This window comes from Miscanthus floridulus, chromosome 4 (genome assembly GCF_019320115.1).
Source record: "Miscanthus floridulus cultivar M001 chromosome 4, ASM1932011v1, whole genome shotgun sequence".
NCBI lineage: Eukaryota > Viridiplantae > Streptophyta > Magnoliopsida > Poales > Poaceae > Miscanthus > Miscanthus floridulus.
The window spans coordinates 57,406,567-57,427,768 of record NC_089583.1 but is presented as its reverse complement, the minus strand read 5'-3'; the positions used below and the strand labels follow the sequence as shown (position 1 = coordinate 57,427,768).

The following is a 21,202-nucleotide window of genomic DNA, read 5'->3' as shown; positions in this document are numbered from 1 at the left end:
AGTCCACACTGCAGGCACTTCGCAAGGAGTGGGAGAACCTGGCCTTCAAGCCAGGTGAGGACGTTGATGACTTTGCTCTCCGTCTCAACACTCTGTTGCAGAAGATGGTGCAGTTCGGCGACGACACTTACGGCGAGGAGAGAGCTGTCGAAAAGCTCTTCCGCTGCGTCCCCGAGAAGTACAAGCAGATGGCTCGCTCGATCGAGTCTCTGCTGGATCTCTCCACGATGTCGATCGAGGAGGCGATAGGTCGCCTCAAGGTCGTCGACAGCGATGAGCCACAGTCCCTCTCGGGGCCCATCACCACTGGCGGGAAGCTCCTCCTCACTCGGGAGCAGTGGCTTGCCAGCCAAGGTGACCGGAGGAAGGGGGAGCCTTCTTCCGCGACAGGCGGCCGCAAGCGTGGCAAGCCACGCAAGGCGCGCAGAGACGCCCAGGCCGGGGCGCGAGGACGTGCCGAGGGTGATGCCCGCGGAGGCGCCCAGGGCGGCGCCGCCGGCAGGCACAAGCCGGCACGAGACGACGCCTTGCCGCAACTGCGGCCAGCTTGGCCATTGGGCCAAGGACTGTCGACAGCCACGACGTGGCCAGGCCCACGTCGCACGGGCGGAGGAGGAGCCGGCTCTGTTCATGGCACATGCCAGCATCGAGCTACCTCCAACGGCACCGGCCGCAGCGGCTCTCCTCCACCTTGACGAGCCAAATGCACACGCCCTCCTCGGCGACAGCTCCGGCAACGACAAGACTGACGGGTGGTGCCTCGACACCGGCGCCACCCATCACATGACCGGTCGACGGGAGTTCTTCACCGAGCTTGACTCTAGCGTCCGAGGCTCCGTCAAGTTTGGGGATGCCTTCGGCGTGGAGATCAAGGGCGTCGGCTCCATCATCTTCACCGCCGTGTCTGGTGAGCACAGGCTGCTCACCGGAGTCTACTACATCCCCGCGTTGAGGAACTCCATCATCAGCTTGGGACAGCTGGATGAGAACGGTTCGCGCGTGGTGGTTGAGGACGGAGTCATGAGGATTTGGGATCGTCGTCGTCGCCTTCTTGCCAAGGTATCCAGAAGCGCAAATCGACTCTACGTCCTTAACGTGCAGGTGGCACAACCCCTCTGTCTCGCTGCTTGTCGGGACGACGAGGCGTGGCAGTGGCACTGAGCGTTTCAGGCACCTTCACTTTGAGGCCCTGAAGCGGCTCAGTGCCACGGAGATGGTGCGAGGCCTGCCGTGCCTCGACCATGTGGAGCAGCTCTGCGACGTCTGCGTGTTGACGAAGCAGAGGCGACTCCCTTTTCCCCTAGCGGGCGAGCTTTCGAGCCAAGGAGAGGCTCGAGCTCGTGCACGGGGACTTGTGTGGCCCGGTGACACCGGCCACACCAGGAGGACGACGCTACTTCCTGCTGCTCATCGACGACCTCGTCCCGCTACATGTGGGTGATGGTCCTCGGCAGCAAGGGAGAGGCTGCGGACGCCATCAGACGCGCGCAGGCTGCTGCGGAGGCGGAGTGCGGCCGCAAGCTGCGCGTGCTGCGCACCGACAACGGCGGCGAATTCACGGTGGCTGAATTCGCGTCGTACTGCGCTGACGAGGGCATTCAGCGCCACTACTCCGCGCCGTACAGCCCGCAGCAGAACGGCGTCGTCGAGCGGCGCAACCAGACGGTTGTGGGGATGGCTCGGGTACCTCCTCAAGCAGAGGGGGATGCCGGCTGTCTTCTGGGGAGAGGCGGTGGTGACGGCCGTCTACATCCTCAACCGCTCGCCTACCAAGGCGCTCGACGGCAGGACGCCGTACGAGGCTTGGCATGGGCGCAAGCCGGCGGTCTCCCACTTGTGGGTCTTCGGCTGCCTCGCGTTCGCCAAGGAGCTTAGGCCACATCAGCAAGCTCGACGACAGGAGCACTCCGGGAGTGTTCATCGGCTACGCGGAGGGCTCGAAGGCCTACCGCGTCCTCGACCCGAAGACACAGCGTGTGCGCACGGCGCGCGACGTTGTGTTCGACGAAGGGCGAGGATGGGCGTGGGACAAGGCAGTGGACGACGGCTCGGCTCCGACGTACGACGACTTCACTGTCGAGTATGTCCACTTCGAGGGAGCTGGGGGAGTAGGCAGTTCTTCTTCGGCGAGCGCGTCTACCCCAGTCTCCGAGCCTCCACCGACCCCGGCACCTGCCTACTCCGACAGCACCACGCTCTCCAGCCAGGACCTCGGCTGCGATGAGCTCTTCGCCGGCTCCACCATAGCCGGCAACGCCACGCACTCCTAGCACCGACAGGCACCACTCCGGGCACTGTCTACTCCACCACCAGCTCGTTTCGAGCACGGCCCGGTTGAGCTCGCTACTCCGCTCTCTCACGACGAGGAGCGCGTCGACGCGTACCACGACGGCGAGCCGTTGCGGTACCGTACAGTGGAGAACCTTCTCGGCGACCAGCCGGTGCCGGGACCAGTGCCTCACAACCTGGAGGCGCAGTTGCACCTTGCGTGTGACGACGGCGAGCCTCGGTCGTTTGCAGAGGCCGAGAGACACGCGGCATGGCGCGCCGCGATGCAGTTGGAGATGGATGCGGTTGAGAAGAACCGCACCTGGGAGCTTGCTGACTATCCTCGTGGTCACCGCGCGATCACCCTTAAGTGGGTGTACAAGTTGAAGAGGGATGAAGCCGGCGTCATCGTCAAGCACAAGGCTCGCTTGGTGGCACGAGGTTTCGTGCAGCAGGAGGGGGTCGACTTCGACGACGCCTTTGCTCCCGTTGCACGGATGGAGTCCGTGTGACTCCTCCTTGCGCTAGCTGCCCAGGAGGGCTGGCGTGTTCATCACATGGACGTCAAGTCGGCGTTCCTTAACGGCGACTTGAAGGAGGAGGTCTACGTGCACCAGCCGCCGGGATTTGCGATCCCCGGCAAGGAGGGCAAGGTGCTCCGCCTGCGCAAGGCCCTCTATGGCTTGCGGCAGGCACCGAGGGCGTGGAATGCCAAGCTGGATTCCACGCTAAAGGGGATGGGCTTCGAGCAAAGCCCGCACGAGGTGGCCATCTACCGATGGGGCAATGGAGGTAATGCCCTGCTAGTGGGTGTCTACGTCGACGACTTGGTGATCACCGGCACCAAGGATGCGGAGGTGGCGGCATTCAAGGAAGAGATGAAGGCCACCTTCCAGATGAGTGATCTGGGACCTCTCTCCTTCTACCTGGGAATCGAGGTACACCAGGATGACTCTGGGATCACGCTTCGACAGACCGCCTACGCCAAGCGTGTCGTTGAGCTAGCTGGGCTCACCGACTGCAACCCAGCTCTCACTCCTGATGGAGGAGAGGCTGAAGCTGAGCCGCGACAGCACGACGGAGGAGGTGGACGTTACGCAGTACCGGCGTCTTGTGGGGAGCCTTCGCTACCTCGCCCACACACGGTCGGACTTGGCATTCTCCGTCGGCTACGTTAGTCGGTTCATGCAGCGACCGACGACGGAGCACCAGCAGGCTGTGAAGAGGATCATCCGCTACGTTGCGGGGACTCTCGACCACGGCCTCTACTATCCGAGGTGCCCTGGGGCGGCATACTTCGTCGGGTACAGCGACAGCGACCACGCCGGCGACATCGACACCAGCAAGAGCACGAGCGGGTTTCTCTTCTTCCTCGGCAAGTGCCTCGTTAGCTGGCAGTCGGTCAAGCAGCTGGTGGTGGCCCTGTCTAGCTGCGAGGCCGAGTACATAGCGGCCTCCACCGCTTCGACTCAGGCGCTCTGGCTCGCTCGACTGCTTGGTGATCTCCTCGGCATAGACACTAGAGCGGTGGAGCTCAGGGTGGACAAGCAAGTCCGCTCTGGCCCTGGCAAAGAACCCCGTGTTCCACGAACGCAGCAAGCACATCCGGGTGAGGTACCACTTCATCCGAGGCTGTTTGGAGGAAGGGAGCATCAAGGCGAGCTACATCAACACCAAGGACCAGCTTGCGGACCTGCTCACCAAGCCCCTTGGGAGGATCAAGTTCCTTGAGCTCTGCTCCAGGACCGGAATGGTTCAACTCTCCCACAAGACGACGCACAAGACTTAGGGGGAGAATGATGGATAAGTCTCATGTGTGGCTGGTCTTTGTGGGGCTATGATGCTCACATGGTCATGGTCCTTGTGGCTATTTTTCTGTTTTTAGGACAGCAATCTTAGACTAGAGGACAGCATCTTAGACTAGAGGACAGCATCTTAGCTAGGACAGCATATTAGCATCTTAGACTAGCATCTTAGACTAGCATCTTGGCATATGCTTGGCTGGCTAGCAGTCTATAAATATGTAACCCCAACCCCTCAGGTTGGTATGGCATTTGTGTGAGCTTGTGTGAGAAATAGACAAGAAAATTGCCCCAACTCCTAGTGTCATCCTCTCTCGATGAGAGTAAGAATTCTCCTACTACCAAGAGTGAGAATTCAGCGACTAACATCATGGTCTTGTCTTCAATGAGTTCGACTGCAAGGTAATCTTCCCCAGCATCAGCGATTTTGAGATGGACAGCGAGGTCATCTTGCTACAAAGGATAATTCAAATTTAGATTGGCGCTCAGCTCCATTTTTTCATGGTGTGAACGGTCTGTGGCCTAGTGGTCACATGAGCCTTAGTAGCACCTTGGGTCTTAGTGGGAGTATGTTGTTGGCCCTCGACCCCTTGCACAGGTGAGCTATCAGCTCACCAGCACCCACACACTCACTCACGGCTGTAGGGTGAAGAAAGGGTGAGCACAGAACACACACACACAAGGAAAGTGCTGCTACACTTTCCTGGATGTTGCTGCTTCTACACGCAAGTGCTGCTGCTGTGAACTGAACTGAATATTACATTACCAGGGCTGCAATATATACACAGAGGGGTAGGTTCAGTTTGTGTATGAACTGAAACCAGAGAAAGTGGGTTGCTGAACTACAGTCAAGGTCTACTTGTCCTAGCTGCAGGATAAGCCTGCAATACTTATTAGCTAAGGGACACAATGGCCTACCAAAATTCTGTGTCCCCACTACTCCTAGTCAAGTGTTCCCACTACAGCTTGGCTGCTGTTCAACATTTCAAAGTTGGTCTGCAGTTTCAGATTTCTAGTCACCAAGCTGCAGCCTTGACTGAAGATTGGTCTGCAGTTGCAGACTTCTGTGCAAGACCAGCAGCAAATTATTCAACAATTCTTCCCCTAATCTTGCTGCTCTTGCATGATTTCCACCATTCCAATCTTGGTCCTCAGCTCCATGAACCAAAGATGGCCGAGTGGCTTGGTGAGGATGTCTGCGAGCTGTCGTCCGGTTTCGACAAACTCCAGAACAATCTGTCCTCCATCGACACAATCACGGATGAAGTGAACTCGAGTGTTGATGTGCTTGCTACGGTCATGGTCGTGGAGGACTGGATTCTTTGCAAGGGCGATGGCAGGCTGATTGTCCACCATCAGACCTGGCGGACGAGCTTCCTCGCCGGTCAGCTAGCCCAACAGCCAGCGCAACCAGACCGCCTGGCACGCCGCTGTGGCTGCTGCCACGTACTTCGCCTCGCATGTAGATAGCGCCACCACCTTCTGCTTCAACGATTGCCATGAAATCAGAGCCGATCCAAGGAAGACGAGCACGCCGGAGGTGCTCCGCCGCCCATCAATGTAGCCCGCCATGTCTGCATCGCTGAAGGCTGTGAGCTGCAGCCCACCTTCGTCGTCGGTCTTGGGCAGTGCCTTGCTGAATACTGTGAGCCGCAGCCCACTTCCGCCGCCGTGCTTGGGGAAGATGATCCCCTGATCCACTATCCCATTGACGTAGCGCAGCAGCCGCAGCGGGAGTGCGACAACCTGGCGTTCCGCAACGGGGAGGCGGTGGAGGATTTCTCCCTCCGGCTGTTGTCAATCATCAGTCAGTTGGTAGCGCACGGCGTCACCATCGACGATGAGGAGGCGGTCTCCAAGTACCTGCGCGTCGTGCCGCCCAAGTACACACAGATCGCTCTCTCCATTGAGACGATGCTGGACATATCAACCCTCACCATTGTGGACTTGACTGGGCGCTTGCGGGCGGTGGACGACCGCATTGGGGCGATTGTAGTAGCGGACAGCAGCAAGCTGCTGCTGACAGAGGAGTGGGTAGCCCCGATGAAGGAGAAACAGTTCAGGGAAGGCTCCTCCAGCCGCGGCGGCGACGACAAGCGTCGCGGCAAGGCCCCAGAGAAGAAGAAAAAGGAGCTCGACCCCAACGCTTGCTGGCACTACAGGAAGACTGGCCACTGTGCCAAGGAGTGCAAGAACCCAAAGAAGGAGAAGAAGGTTGAGGCGCACCTTGCGCAGGTGGACGACGACGAGCCTACTTTCCTGATGACGATGTTCTGTGCGCTGCACGACATCGATCCAGAGGAGGTGGTGGCAGCTGCGGAGCAGGGGAAGGCACCGCAGGCCATCCATCTCAACGAGTCGCGTGCCCAAGTCCACCTAGGACAAGTGTGCGGCGGCGTGGAGCAAAGGTGGTAACTGGACTTTGGCGTCAGCAACCACATGACCAGCTCCAGGGAGGCCTTCTCTGAGCTCGATGGCGGTGTGACTGGGTCGGTAAAGTTCGGTGATGGCTCGAAGGTGGAGATTCGAGGCCGTGGCACCATCATCTTCCGGTGCCAGAACGGGGAGCACCGCGCAAAGACGGATGTCTATTACATCCCTTAGCTGCGCTCGAGCATCGTCAGCATCGGCTAGCTGGACGAGCGTGGCTCAGAAGTGCTCCTCAAGAGCGGCATGCTGAGGATTCGGGACCGGGAGCAGCGTCTTCTCGCCAAAGTACAACGCTCCGTAACCGGTTGTACTTGCTCGATTTGAATGTGGAGCAGCCGGTGTGCCTCCCGGCACGGCACACCGAGGAACTGTGGCTGTGACATGCGCGGTTCGGGCACTTGAGCTTCGACGCGCTCAGGCAGTTGGAGAAGATGGTGCGAGGGTTGCCCCACATCGAGCACGCGGGTGAGCTGTGTGACAGCTGCCTGGCAGGGAAGCAGAGGAGGCAGCCATTTGGAAAGGCGGTCAAATATCGCGCGGGGAACGTGCTGAAGCTCGTCCACGGCGACCTCTGCGGGCCTATCGTGCTGGCCATGCATGGCGGGCGGCGCTACTTCTTGCTGCTCGTGGACGACTGCAGCCGCCACGTGGCTGTAGCTCCTAACAAGCAAGGATGAGGCAGCGGTGGATCAAGAAGTTTCAGGCGCGGGTTGAGGCGGAGTCCGGGAAGAAGTTGTGCGTGCTGAGGACGGATCGCGGCAGCGAGTTCATGTCGGTGGAATTTGCCGCGTACTGCGCGGATCAAGGGGTGTTGTGCCACCACATCGCGTCGTACTCGCTGCAACAGAACGGCGTGGTGGAGCGGCGGAACTAGACGGTGGTGGGCATGGCTCGAAGCATGATGAAGGCGAAGGGCATGCCGGCGGAGTTCTGGGGAGAGGCTGTGAGCACAGCGGTGTGCATCCTCAACCGCGCGCCCACAAAGAGCCTGAAGGGCATGACGCCGTTCAAGGCTTGGTTCGGGAGGAAACCCGACGTCTCCTTCCTTTGGATGTTCGGGTACATTGGCCATGTCAAGAAGATGAAGCCATGTCAAGAAGATGAAGTCGAACCTCACCAAGCTAGAGGGCAGGAGCACTCCGATGGTGCTCCTGGGCTATGAGGAGGGCAACAAGGCCTACCGGCTGTATGATCCGAGAGGAGGCAAGGTGGTGGTCTCGAGGGATGTGATGTTCGACGAAATGGCAGCCTGGGATTGGAAGGATCCGGGCACGGGGGAAGCTAGCGGCGTCGGCGGGACGTTCGTCATCGAGCACATGGTCATCCGTGGAGGCGGAGATGTTAGAACAGAGGAGCCAGCTGTGGATGCGCCAAGTCTAGCAGCTGTGGCGGCACCGGTTGAGCCGCCAAGTCCGGCCATGGCAAGCGCGGGCAAGCAGTCTCCACTAGTAGCCGCGCACACACCTCCACCAAAGTCCCCTGCTATGGCAGAGCAGGGGATACCTCCGGTCGAGTTCGCCTCCTCCGAGCGACATCGATGGGTACGTGGACGCCTTCCACGACGGCGAGGAGGTGTGGTTCCGCAGGGTGGACAACCTCGTCGGTGACACAGGAGCACCGGGCCTGGCAAGTCGACTTCTCAACGATCCAGAGCTGGTCCTCATCAGCGCACGCTGGCACAGGCCGAGCGGGATGCAAACTAGAGGCGGGCGATGCTGGAGGAGATGAAGGCGATCGAAGAGAATGGGACTTGGGAGCTCGTTCATCCACCTCCAGGCTGCCATCCAATCGGGCTCAAATGGGTCTACAAGGTGAAGCGGGACGAGTGCGGCGCCATCATCAAGCACAAGGCACGCCTTGTTGCCCGCGGCTTCGTCTAGCTTGAGGGCATCGACTTTGAGGAAGTCTTTGCGCCAGTGGCGCGCATGGAGTCGGTCCGCCTGCTGCTGGCCATGGTAGCGGCAAAGGACTGGCGTGTTCATCACTTGGACGCCAAATTGGCCTTCCTCAACGGCGAGCTGGCGGAGACGATCTTCGTCAAGCAAGCTCCGGGCTTCGCCGTCAAAGGAGCAGAACACAAGGTGCTGCGGCTACGCAAGGCCCTCTACCAGCTGCGGCAAGCCCCGCGGGCATGGAACACCACGCTGTGTGTGCTTGGGTTCGCACGTTACACAACGGTGCACGCGCTCTACACGCGGCGACGGGGCAAGGAGGAGCTTGTCGTCGGCGTGTATGTGGACGACTTGATCATCACTGCAGCGCACACGGAGGACATCGACGGCTTCAAGCGCGAGATGGCGGCTAGGTTCCGCATGAGCGATCTCGGTGAGCTCTCCTACTACCTCGGCATCGAGGTGAAGCATGGGAGACTCCATCGTCCTAGGACAGCGCGCCTATGCGGAGAAGCTGCTGGAGCGCGGTGGCATGGCAGACTGCAAGCCATCGCAACTCCGATGGAGGAAATGCTGAAGCTATCAAAGCACAACACTGCGGCGAAGGTGGACACGACGTGCTACCGGAGCATTGTTGGCGGGTTGCGCTATCTGACTCATACCTGGCCGGACATCACGTTCGTGGTCGGGTATGTCAGTCGGTTCATGGAGGATCCTTATGAGGATTATTGGATTGCGGTGAAGCGGCTGCTGCGCTATGTCAAGGGGACGGTGGGTCAGGGGATCGTCTTCCCCAAGCACGGCGGCGGATGTTAGTCGCTGAATTCTCACTCTTGGTAGTAGCAGAATTCTTACTCTCATCGAGAGAGGATGACACTAGGAGTTGGGGCAATTTTCTGGTTTATTTCTCACACAAACTCACACAAATGCCATGCCAACCTGAGGGGTTGGGGATACATATTTATAGGCTGCTAGCTAGCCAAGCATATGCCGAAGATGCTAGTCTAAGATGCTAATATGCTGTCCTAATATGCTGTCCTAGCTAAGATGCTGTCCTCCAGTCAGTTGCTGTCCTTGCAGGCAGTCAAGGAGATGGACAGCCACAAGGACCTGCAGCCACCATATGCTGCAGCCAGCCCCACAAAGACCAGCCAACACATGAGACTTATCCATCAGCGGACGTGGGCTGCGGCTCACAGTCTTCAGCAGGGCACTCCCCAAGACCGACGATGAAGGTGGGCTGTAGCTCACAGCCTTCAGCGATGCAGACATGGCGGGCGGCATTGATGGGCGGCGGAGCACCTCTGGCGTGCTCGTCTTCCTTGGATCGGCCCCGATTTCACTTGTTGGCCCTCGAACCCTTGCACAGGTGAGCTATCAGCTCACCAGCACCCACACACTCGCTCACGGCTGTAGGATGAAGAAAGGGTGAGCACAGAACACACACACGCACAATGAAAGTGCTGCTGCACTTTCCTGAATGTTGCTGCTGCTGCACGCAAGTGCTGCTGCTGTGAACTGAACTGAATATATGTATACCTGTTGTTGGGGAGGGTTTGGAGAAATCCAAGCTTGACCAAACCCAAACCCAACTGGCTGATCCCTGTTCCTCCCCCTCCCCAATTGCATCCATGTTCATTTGCCCAAACCCATTGGATAATGGGGAAGCCAAGGGATGAGTAGACCACCGTAAAAAAAGTCAAAACAACGGATGAGGAGACAAGCAGCTCTTCACCCACGCCGTCCTCCCTCCATGACCTGCTTGCACGGGAGCGTGTGCCGCGCCTCCCGGCTGCCCAATGCCGCAGCGTCATGGTCAAAGCCGTGCAGGCACGTGTTGCCGCTGCCATTGGCCATGAGGCTGCGGTGCTGCTAGCCGTGCTGTCCATGTACGCCAGCAGGCTGCTAGGGACACGGGCTTCTGGGAGGTGCTCCGCGACAAGCGTTGGCCAACCTCGAGCTCGGCATCAAGCGCCTCATCGCTGCCGGCGCCGCACAGAAAAATTGGAGACGGGTGCGAACGTCTCTCCCTCGCCCCCGCCAAGAAAAAATTGGAGACGGATAAGACTGGGCAAATGAGTGATGCCCTCCCCATACCCTTTTACTAGTGGGTATACCCGTTCTCCTAATGGCTAAAGGATTTTCTATGCATACCCTACCCATTTGGTGTGGATATGGATTTGGATCTGGGTATGATTATTCAGTGACAGGTATATGTGGGAGCGAATTTAAACAGGCCTGGGTTAATAAACAGCCCTCGTCAGCTGTGTTTTTGAGTTGTGGGCAGTGTTACTGAGTTATATGTATAACCACCTGAGTCGCTTTCAGTGAGATGCACGTTGCCGCAGGCATGTGTCCTGGGCGCTAGGTAGCACATCCAGGGCAGCTGGCTTTGGGGGTGTTTCTCGGCCTGCACACGAGAAGTTTCTTCTTAATTCAATGCTGTGGGGGCCCACAGGTCAAGTTCTTTTTTTTCTCCATTTTTTCTTGGTGGCGCTGGACTTGACCCTGGTATAATCACCTTTGTCATTCTTTTTTCTACTTATAGGCTTATAAGATAGATTTACTTTTGAGTTTTGCTAGCAATTATACAGAACTATTTTCCTGTGAAAAGTACAAATAATTTTGTATACATTTGTTGTCAATTACAGGAATCCTAAATACATGTATTTGGGAACTGAGGGGGTATTTATTTTTAATAATATATAATACTTCTGTTGTACTCTCTCCATTTCAAATTATAAGACGTTTTGTTTTTTCTACATCTATTGATTTTACATTGTATCTTGACATAAGTGTATATCTAGATGCATAACAAAAATCTATGTATCTAGAAATGCCAAAGCGTCTTATAATTTGGAATAGAGGGAGTATTTATTATGGATTTTACAATGCCTTAAGCTTTTGCATCGTTGTTAATGTATTTAGAAGCAACATGATGCCAATAGCACAAGTTTTAGTTTGTGGCATCCACCTCTAAAAAAAACTCGACATGCCGGGGGGGGGGGGGGGGGGGGGGTGCGCTAAGACAGCCCCCCTGGGCATTGCATTAAGAAAACTTTCTCACACAAGTCGCGAAAACCCCCGAACCCTTACTGATCTTCGGAGCTGGGGTGCAAAGGAAGCAAGAGCACTGGGAGTACGAATATCCTTAGTCCGAGGAAGGTTGCTATATCGGTGGTGCAATTCTTACACATCATTATAGCCATATAGCCATATTGGAAATCAAATAATCACCTGGCCCACCCCGATTCTCGAGAATAGAAGAGCGCCGCCTATACGTAACGGCACCGTAGCCTATGGGAGAACGCCCATGACCGGGGTCGGACCTTAGATCTTGTGCTTTGGCGTGGGACAAATGAGGGGATTTTTTTAACCCTAGTCTAAAAATTCGCTCCCACGGGGAGTCAAACCCATACTAAAGCCACCTCTTAACAGATAATTTGAAGGTCAGAACCTGTTGCCTTTGAGGGGCCGATTATTTTGCAAACTTTTGCTTGGCAACAATCTGTTTCATATTCAATTCTATCATCGGCAGTTAGAGTACTTAAGAGTAAAACTGGGTGCCCATCTTAATTAATTTGGATTGCCAGAATTTATATTGTCAGTATCAGCTTCTAGCCTATATGAAATTTGCAGTCTCATAGATCAAATGTTTGGGATGTAAGTTGTGTATTATGCATTTTTCATTTGTCACAGAGCTAATTTTCTCATCCATAGTAAGAGATCAAAAGGAATGATTTCTCAAATGTAAGCTGTCTTGATTTTGTAGGCTGACCCACACTGCTCATACAAAGTCACTTCTCGTGCTTCACTAAGTGATGCGGCAAGCAGATTCTTTTTATTGTACTCATCAGAGGTAATCTTGTTGTACCTATGTACTTTGATCCATGCATGACATCATGATGTTACCCTTTTTCCTGTTTGCTAGATCATATTGATTGTTAAAAGCTATGTGATATGGATTGGGTTGGGTACGATTACAAGAACTGACGGGTAAAGCACTCTGTCATCTAACTGTTGGCAGGATTCTTCACTGTCCATGGTATAGAGGTTCTGAAGTCTGAATGATAAGGGATCAGTGAACTTTCGTCTATTCTTTGCTTAAATTAGATAATGAGATATACAGGCTCAACTTTATTTACTGTAGCAATGACTTACAAATCCTGAGTTACATGACAGCTTACTGAGGCACCTCGAAAGAATGCATTCTCCTTTTCATCTTGCAGCCTTATACCGGGCCTAGCACACGAGAGACTTATGATGATCCTTTGCTTGATTCACTGATAACCATGAAGTTATGTTTGATCTTGCTCCCACGTTGTTGGTGGTTATAGCTTACTGATGATATTTTTGTAGTACAAGCGTTTTGGTTTTTTATCTGCCCAAGGACTGTCAGTCCAAAGTTTTATATTTCCATTTGATGGTAATGGAAATGGGGCTGACCTCGCTTCAAAAAATCTGTCCAAGGACTATCTATTGATCCCAGTAGTCAATGAAGCCCCTGTTGTTGCTTATAATTCTAAGTGCTACTGTATGATATAGCATGCAGTTATAATTTTAAAAACTTGCCTATTAATTTTTATATGTTTTGATTAGCTGTTTAATGGAATTAAAAATCATAGTGTTTTTCAGTTTCAACATTCTTTTGCATTAATACACACAGCATCTCAGCCCCCCCTCCCCCACCCCCACCAAAAAAAAACTAAAACCTTCATGTTTTGTGGGCTCTGGTGTGCGCTAACTTTACCAGCCTGTATTCTGTATATTTTGAAGTCTTATGAAATTTCTGTTTTTTTTCTGTTTTTCCTTGTTATATTATTTGCAGATCTTTGCACTGGAATGTGTCTTTGATAATATCATCTTAATGGTTAATTGGTTACGTATTATTCTTATTTTGTTACCTCGTAATTGTATATTTGACTACATAAGAGATCAGCAATGTTTTGTTATGTTTTTTAAAACTGTGCCCTGTTCAATTGCAGATTCTTGGTTTCATGGTGGCCATAATGTTTTTCGGCATGATGCGACAGACGTCAGCATGGGAGTGTGATTCTTCTGTGCCATCCATTTTGTCAGCCATAGAGTCTAATCTTGGACTCCTAAAGGCATTCACGTTTCTTTGCTTCATGCCAATACTTGTATTTTTTGCCTTTTTAATTTTCACGACAGAGCAAAAACCACCACTTGGGACCTTCTTATTGGTTACTATTATCTGCTACATAGTTGCTAATGGTTTCGCAATTTTGTTGATATTAAGTTCAAAATTGTTTCTGTATGCGGTTGCCATTCTACATGTCTTCATTAAAAGACGGTTAGTATACACTTTTATATCTTTTTGCCTTAGTATTTGTCTCTTTTCTCTTTTCTTAAATATGATGATACTTTAGATCTTTACTGGTTTCATGAACTATTAGTCTTGAAATTGCTAACTGTCTTGGGATAGAGATTTTCCATTTGATTGGAGCTCTTTGCTTCTCATATAAGTAGATAAATTTCATTAGGAACATTATTTCTGAATGATAATGCTATTGGACAGTATTTTTTTTATAATATCTATAAGGAAGATGGCCAGTTAGATTTCAGAATTACCCATCCTTTATTCTATTGCAAATTAGTTAACTTAAATCATCTTTGTTGATTATTTCATTTCTAGTAATCTACAAGTTGTTTTACTGTTATTACTATGTTAAACCATCTTCTACTTGAATTTACAATTCCAACTTATTCCTTGTCCAGTGTGACTTGATATTGATTTGTTTCGAAGCATTGCTGTATCATTGATTGTATGAATTCTGATCTCACCATAAATCATACATCATTTTCTTTTCCTGATCTTGCAACAATGATTTACAGATGGCAATCATGGGGGAATGGTGTTCAATCAGCATTTCTTCGCCAATTCCCCAGTTTCTCCTTCTCATTTCAGTCACTGAAGGTAAATATCCTTATAGAGTATATGGAGGCCTGCTTATTTGTCTTTCCTTTTCTTGGAGTCCCTTATATTGAGGTACTAACTGTCCTTTTGGAAAAGATTGTGCAGATGCTTAGGAACAATCCAAATATAATTGTAGCAGTTGCTACATTACCACTTGTCTGTTTGGTTCATCCGGCTATTGGCCTTGGTCTGCTACTTCTCTCTCACGCCTTCCATGCTCATTCAAATCTATGCAGGTTTGATTTTAACCTTTAAGGATAATTTGGACCTGTTTCAATTGTTGAAATATTTTTGAATTGTGAAAACATACTTTTTACGTTTTTATCTCCAATAATATCCCTGTAGTTATGTGCTTAGTTTTCTTTACAGACCAATATGCAAACATATGTTTCATATTTGCTATAGTAGTAGCGATGAGATCTACTGTATCTTGATTATATTGCTGCCACCATGTATATTTTACTTGATTTGTTGCTGTAATTCAATATCTAAATTGAAATACTGCTTTATTTGTTGCTGTAATTCAATATCTAAATTGAAATACTTGTCTCGTGACAGTTTTTTAGGGGCTTCTTTTCGTAGCATAACTCAGAAAAAGGACCTGTATAAGTCCAAGATGGGCGATGGTCCAGTTCTACTATCCAAAAGTAAATCAGATGGGCTCCAGCAACTTCTGCCAATGGATGATAGCCCAACAGCTTCTAAAAGCTTTACTGACAGTCAACTAGAACTGTTTGATTATCGGCATGGTATTATGATCTTGCATCTTCTAAGCACACTCATGTTTGTGCCTTCACTTGTTGCCTGGTTACAGGTTGGTCATTTTTAGTACCTACTAAACAGTCATTAGGCAAATTCCTAAGTTTCGAGTTTTCGTTCTTGTTTGTCATAACCAGTGATGATTCCGTTCTGTTCCTTTGTGTGCAGAGAATTGGTATGGGACAGAATTTTCCCTGGTTCATCGATTCTGTTATTTGTGTTGGTGTTATACTGCATGGACTTTTTGGATCCCAACCAAATGTCAGCTGCTGCATATTTTTCAAGCTACCTGGGAGGAGAGGCCGTGAAGTTGGTCTGAGTTTCCTATACCTCGTGGGTGGCTATTATTCCTTTGTCAGCTCCATGGCGTTGGCACCTTATAGGGCCTTGTATGCCACAGCGATCATTGGTTATATATGCTTCATTTCCAGAATTATTGAGAGAAGAAATATGGTAAGGGGTGACATTAGCTCTAGGAGGAGTCGGAAGCACTCACACAGACACTGACACACACCATGGAAAGTGTAATTTTGTTGTATAGTGGAACTCGAACCCGTTAGTGTATCATAGCTCATTGTTTTGGATTTACAGTCTGAAACCGCAAAGCATTGAGCATTGATTGGGTGCGGACTGCTGAGGCCGGTTTTGGGAGTGAAAAAAGGTGGATTCTTTGTTTGTGCAGTTTTGGCCATCTATGTGAGAATCAGATTTCGATTGTCTGGAGGCTACTTGTAACTGAAAGATGAGGTTTGACGATTAGCCTTCATAAATTGTGAAGGGTCAGCTGCGGCTACAAAGACGGAAGAGTTTAGCTGATCTGAATGTGGAATCAGTATTGATCTTGTGGTCCATGTGGGTCCAGAGGGCAGCGTGTGCTGAGTGTGGTATAAGCCAGCGTGTGGAGTTGTATGAGACGAAGCTAATCATTTGTAAGAAATAGAGAAATGGGGTTGAGGAACCTTTCCTCCAATCCAAGTTATCCCCTTCTCGATTCCTCCAATCTTGTTTGCATTCATGTGATCGTCGATGGCCATGGTTGTGATAGTTGATATCAGGTACGGTTATCCTTTGTGTGGGTCAAAGGCTTCATAAAGCTCGAGGCTTGTTTGGTTGAGCTATGATTTGAGAAAAGACTGCCATGAGTTGTAGAAAAGTTGTGAGTTGTGCATCTATCGTGATGATATGGTCTACATAAATAGAAGGTAAAATTTGCTACGGGACACTAAAAGTGATCTGCCTTTGCTGACGGACATTGAAAATGAAGCAGTTTGTTGGTCGACACTCTACTTGTTAAATTTATTGGTGGACATCGGATCCATTCTGGCTTTTGAGGAGAGAGAAGAGCGGTGAAATGTCTTTAATGACTCTGGCTCTTTCTTCTTCCTCACCCCCTTTCTTTTTTTCTGGCATGGGTGGCAGACGAGCTAGTCGAAGGTGGTGAGGCTTGCTCGTCCTGCGCGGCAGCAAGGCCCGCTCTCGTCAGCTGGCAGTCTGCGAGGCAGTGGCCAGCTAGCTAGCCGAGATGCCAGTGGTGGCGGTGGTGTCCAGATCCTGCGCACGCTCGTGTAGCTAGTGGTGGTGGTGTCTGAAATGATCTCGATTTTCACAAAGGGAAATCCACATATTCGAGCTATAACATGATAGTCCCAGATAATCATTCCATCACATTATCGAATAACAGTTGATATCACAAGTCATACATCGAATACCTATCTTACAGAGTACAAATAGTAAGGTTTACTCATTATTACATCGTCATTTGGTGGAATCACTCAGAGCACACAACATCTAGAATAGCATCAGATAGAACGACAACTGGGCGCAGACTCCATCTTCTGAACCAAACTCGAGCGAAGGACAAGACCTCTAATGACCTGCCAAACTATTTATTAGTACGATTTGTACTGGTCACTGACCCTTTGCGTTTGCTTTGTGGTAGTGGAATGTGAGGGTAGAGCAAAAGACCTATTTATGGTTGTAGTTTCCTATGCAAGCGTAGTCAAGTTTTATAATAATTCATCAATTTTTAACCCATCTCATTCACACATTGTCCTATACCATCACACACATCTCACCACAGTCTCACTCTCTAGGCGGCAAGGACAACTCCCTCTCGTGCCTTACCTCAACGGCCAACGCTGAAAACCAACAATAACCTAGGGGGAAGAAGAAAGGACTCTACTATCTAATCAAGGGAAGCGTAAGTCATAGAAATGTCCATATCCGCGGACACAGCTATACGTAAAGATTGATCAACTCTGCAGAGTGTGTACACCAAAAAATCCACAAGATCACCATCATCGACGCTGATCATCGTCTAGGCTGATTCTGGTGTGTCCCAACTAGTGCGATGCCACCCTAATGCTCAGCCCTGGGGCACCTCAGAATCCACCGGCGTGCTGAGACTATGAGACATAGTACCAGGCCCACTAGAGGTCACTATGGTATCTTAGGAGGGTGTGAGCCATATGCCCGTACCTCCTTATACTATCTGCTATCAACCTAGTAGTAGTGGCACTGACCTAGTTGGTTGGGGTACTGTTCCCCACCTGTCGGGGACGAGTGGTGTGCATGAAGGGTCCTATGATCTGGTTCTCTCGACATACCAGTCCTTAGGGGGACTAGACAGGTCATCTTTTCAAGTGGGGATAACTAACACCCCGTGCTTCAACAGCACCTCCATCTTGGGGACTTGCCCCACAGAGAGTCGCCTCCCCAGGATATTCTCCTCTCACATGTGCCCACCACAGGTACCTCTCTTAGGGAATGCCCATGTCACATCCTCCTGGCAAGACTTGTCCAATGACTCATCGTAGAATCCTGTCCAGTCGACTCGACCGTCACCACACACCCAAGACGCACGCCAAGATCTCCCAAAGGTATTACCACATTATCGGCACCACGTGCCATAGCCACTCACAAGCAATTCTCCACCAAGCATCACATCATAGATTGTTGACACCGTTTTTTGCACGTGTCAAAATGATTAGAGTGGGCTAATCGGCAGGAGGAAAGTTACTGTATACGCTGACAATCGATGAAAATTCACATTATCGAATAACAGTTGATATCACAAGTCATACATCGAATACCTATCTTACAGAGTACAAATAGTAAGGTTTACTCATTATTACATCGTCATTTGGTGGAATCACTCAGAGCACACAACATCTAGAATAGCATCAGATAGAACGACAACTGGGCGCAGACTCCATCTTCTGAACCAAACTCGAGCGAAGGACAAGACCTCTAATGACCTGCCAAACTATTTATTAGTACGATTTGTACTGGTCACTGACCCTTTGCGTTTGCTTTGTGGTAGTGGAATGTGAGGGTAGAGCAAAAGACCTATTTATGGTTGTAGTTTCCTATGCAAGCGTAGTCAAGTTTTATAATAATTCATCAATTTTTAACCCATCTCATTCACACATTGTCCTATACCATCACACACATCTCACCACAGTCTCACTCTCTAGGCGGCAAGGACAACTCCCTCTCGTGCCTTACCTCAACGGCCAACGCTGAAAACCAACAATAACCTAGGGGGAAGAAGAAAGGACTCTACTATCTAATCAAGGGAAGCGTAAGTCATAGAAATGTCCATATCCGCGGACACAGCTATACGTAAAGATTGATCAACTCTGCAGAGTGTGTACACCAAAAAATCCACAAGATCACCATCATCGACGCTGATCATCGTCTAGGCTGATTCTGGTGTGTCCCAACTAGTGCGATGCCACCCTAATGCTCAGCCCTGGGGCACCTCAGAATCCACCGGCGTGCTGAGACTATGAGACATAGTACCAGGCCCACTAGAGGTCACTATGGTATCTTAGGAGGGTGTGAGCCATATGCCCGTACCTCCTTATACTATCTGCTATCAACCTAGTAGTAGTGGCACTGACCTAGTTGGTTGGGGTACTGTTCCCCACCTGTCGGGGACGAGTGGTGTGCATGAAGGGTCCTATGATCTGGTTCTCTCGACATACCAGTCCTTAGGGGGACTAGACAGGTCATCTTTTCAAGTGGGGATAACTAACACCCCGTGCTTCAACAGCACCTCCATCTTGGGGACTTGCCCCACAGAGAGTCGCCTCCCCAGGATATTCTCCTCTCACATGTGCCCACCACAGGTACCTCTCTTAGGGAATGCCCATGTCACATCCTCCTGGCAAGACTTGTCCAATGACTCATCGTAGAATCCTGTCCAGTCGACTCGACCGTCACCACACACCCAAGACGCACGCCAAGATCTCCCAAAGGTATTACCACATTATCGGCACCACGTGCCATAGCCACTCACAAGCAATTCTCCACCAAGCATCACATCATAGATTGTTGACACCGTTTTTTGCACGTGTCAAAATGATTAGAGTGGGCTAATCGGCAGGAGGAAAGTTACTGTATACGCTGACAATCGATGAAAATCAGCTTGTAAAGATGGTTGCCGATGAATGGTGGTGATCGATGGAAAGGTTGATTTAGACTCGGGCGTTGCCGATGAGTTTGGCAGATGTTATTGTCGATGCCGATGAAGGAAGGTTTGAAAACTACTGCCGATGAAACAGGAAGTATGCCAATGGAAAAGAGGTCGGTGAGAATTCCATCGTAATTGAGGCGGACAGGGAAATAGATAGGAGTTGATTTCCTTTTCTATATTTGTTAGAGTATGATTCATGTAAGAGTCACGTGTTTCCTTAGATATGGACTTGGTGTCCTAGTCGTATTTGGTTATGTCTCTTTAGATCAGGGTATAAATATAGATTGAGGGGCAATGTAATAAAAAAAATCAATTAATATCAAAACCAATTTTTACTCCTATTTGCATCTACTTACTTTTCGGCAACTTCGTCAATTTGCATATTTTTTCCTTTTTATGAGTTCTCATTGATTCGGCGAGTTGCATCGCTTCAGTGCGACCTTCGGCGATTCTTGAGTTCCGCGTGAGTACCTCTTGGCCATGACTTTCGGGCGTATCGCTGTTGTCAGGACCAAAGTGCTCGTATCTTCATCCTTGTCGATTAATAGGTCAAATCGACTGACACGCTTTGGATATCGATTCGGGTATTAGCCCTTTGTGTTTGCAGATCCACTTTTGCATCAACACATCTTTTGGCACGCTCAGTGGGACAAATCAATCCGATCAATATGTTCAATCTCGAGATCGATTCAGGGAACATTATCGCGGTATCAGAAGAAGATCTTAAGGAAGAGCAGAGGCAGGCTATGGAAAAGGCTGTAGAAGAATACATGCAGCTTTGTCTGAAATCGTTTAGCCTGAACAAGAGTGGACAAGTCTTCTAGAAGTAAGATTTGCCGTTGCCTCGGCAGGTTACCTTTGACTCAAATCCTGGTAAACTTCAAGAGATGGTTAATTCTGCAGTAAATCATGCTTTGATTAATCATTCCAATGTGTTGTCCAATACTGTTCATAATGCTATGGTTCGAACTCTCAAAGAAGGACAAGCGTCACCGCATTACGTTGGGCCTGCCTATCACCAACCAGAGCCGGCATCTGTCAATACTCCATCGGCTCCCTCGGCTGTTGTGGGTACAGAAGTTACTTCTCCTCCAGTATCGGTAGGCTTACCTAATATTCAATCTATACCAATACGATCAAATCCGGTACTACTAGGAGGACGAGTTTAGCTTAATATAGATCTATCGGCATCACTATGTCAGGCCCTGTGTCTCAGAATAGCCAGATTCCTGCTAATTGGTGAGGATATGGTATGCCTCCAGAGTCATCTGCTTTCAATCCTGGGTTACCTCAAGTGTTTGATGCAGTAGGAAAAGCTCTTATACCATCGGCTATTTCGCCGATGGCTCAAGTGCCTCAATATGCCACAGCAACTACTGTGCAACCAACTCCAGGAGGTTTCTAGATGCCTTTGGTTCAAACACCCAATTCAAGTCCATCGGCAAGCTTACTACCGATGTAGCAGAAAGCCCCTGCTATGAGTCAAACTGGGGTTCAGTTCATGCCTCAAGCTGGTTATAATTATCCAACAATGTCAGCAAATTACCAGCCATCGGTAAGTTTTGTACCGATGAGTTCTAATAATGGTTGGTCAGGACAGTTACCTGTTCAACATACAGTTCAGCAAAATCAG

The 21,202-nt window shown here is 50.5% G+C and overlaps 1 protein-coding gene across 3 annotated transcripts in view; it reads left to right on the top strand.

The window, feature by feature from the left end:
- LOC136549716 (uncharacterized) overlaps nucleotides 1-16,074 on the top strand; it is a 54,739-nt gene extending 38,665 nt beyond the window's left edge. For 2 of the 3 annotated variants that reach the window (XM_066541101.1, XM_066541103.1), the window contains 6 exons: nucleotides 12,165-12,251; nucleotides 13,378-13,706; nucleotides 14,249-14,330; nucleotides 14,427-14,566; nucleotides 14,889-15,144; nucleotides 15,258-16,074. In XM_066541101.1, the coding sequence (XP_066397198.1) occupies nucleotides 12,165-12,251; nucleotides 13,378-13,706; nucleotides 14,249-14,330; nucleotides 14,427-14,566; nucleotides 14,889-15,144; nucleotides 15,258-15,596 (1,233 nt within the window). In that variant the 3' untranslated portion in view covers nucleotides 15,597-16,074. The remainder of the gene's footprint in view (nucleotides 1-12,164; nucleotides 12,252-13,377; nucleotides 13,707-14,248; nucleotides 14,331-14,426; nucleotides 14,567-14,888; nucleotides 15,145-15,257) is intronic. The other variant, XM_066541102.1, reaches the window with a different exon arrangement.
- Nucleotides 16,075-21,202: the final 5,128 nt, after the last annotated feature.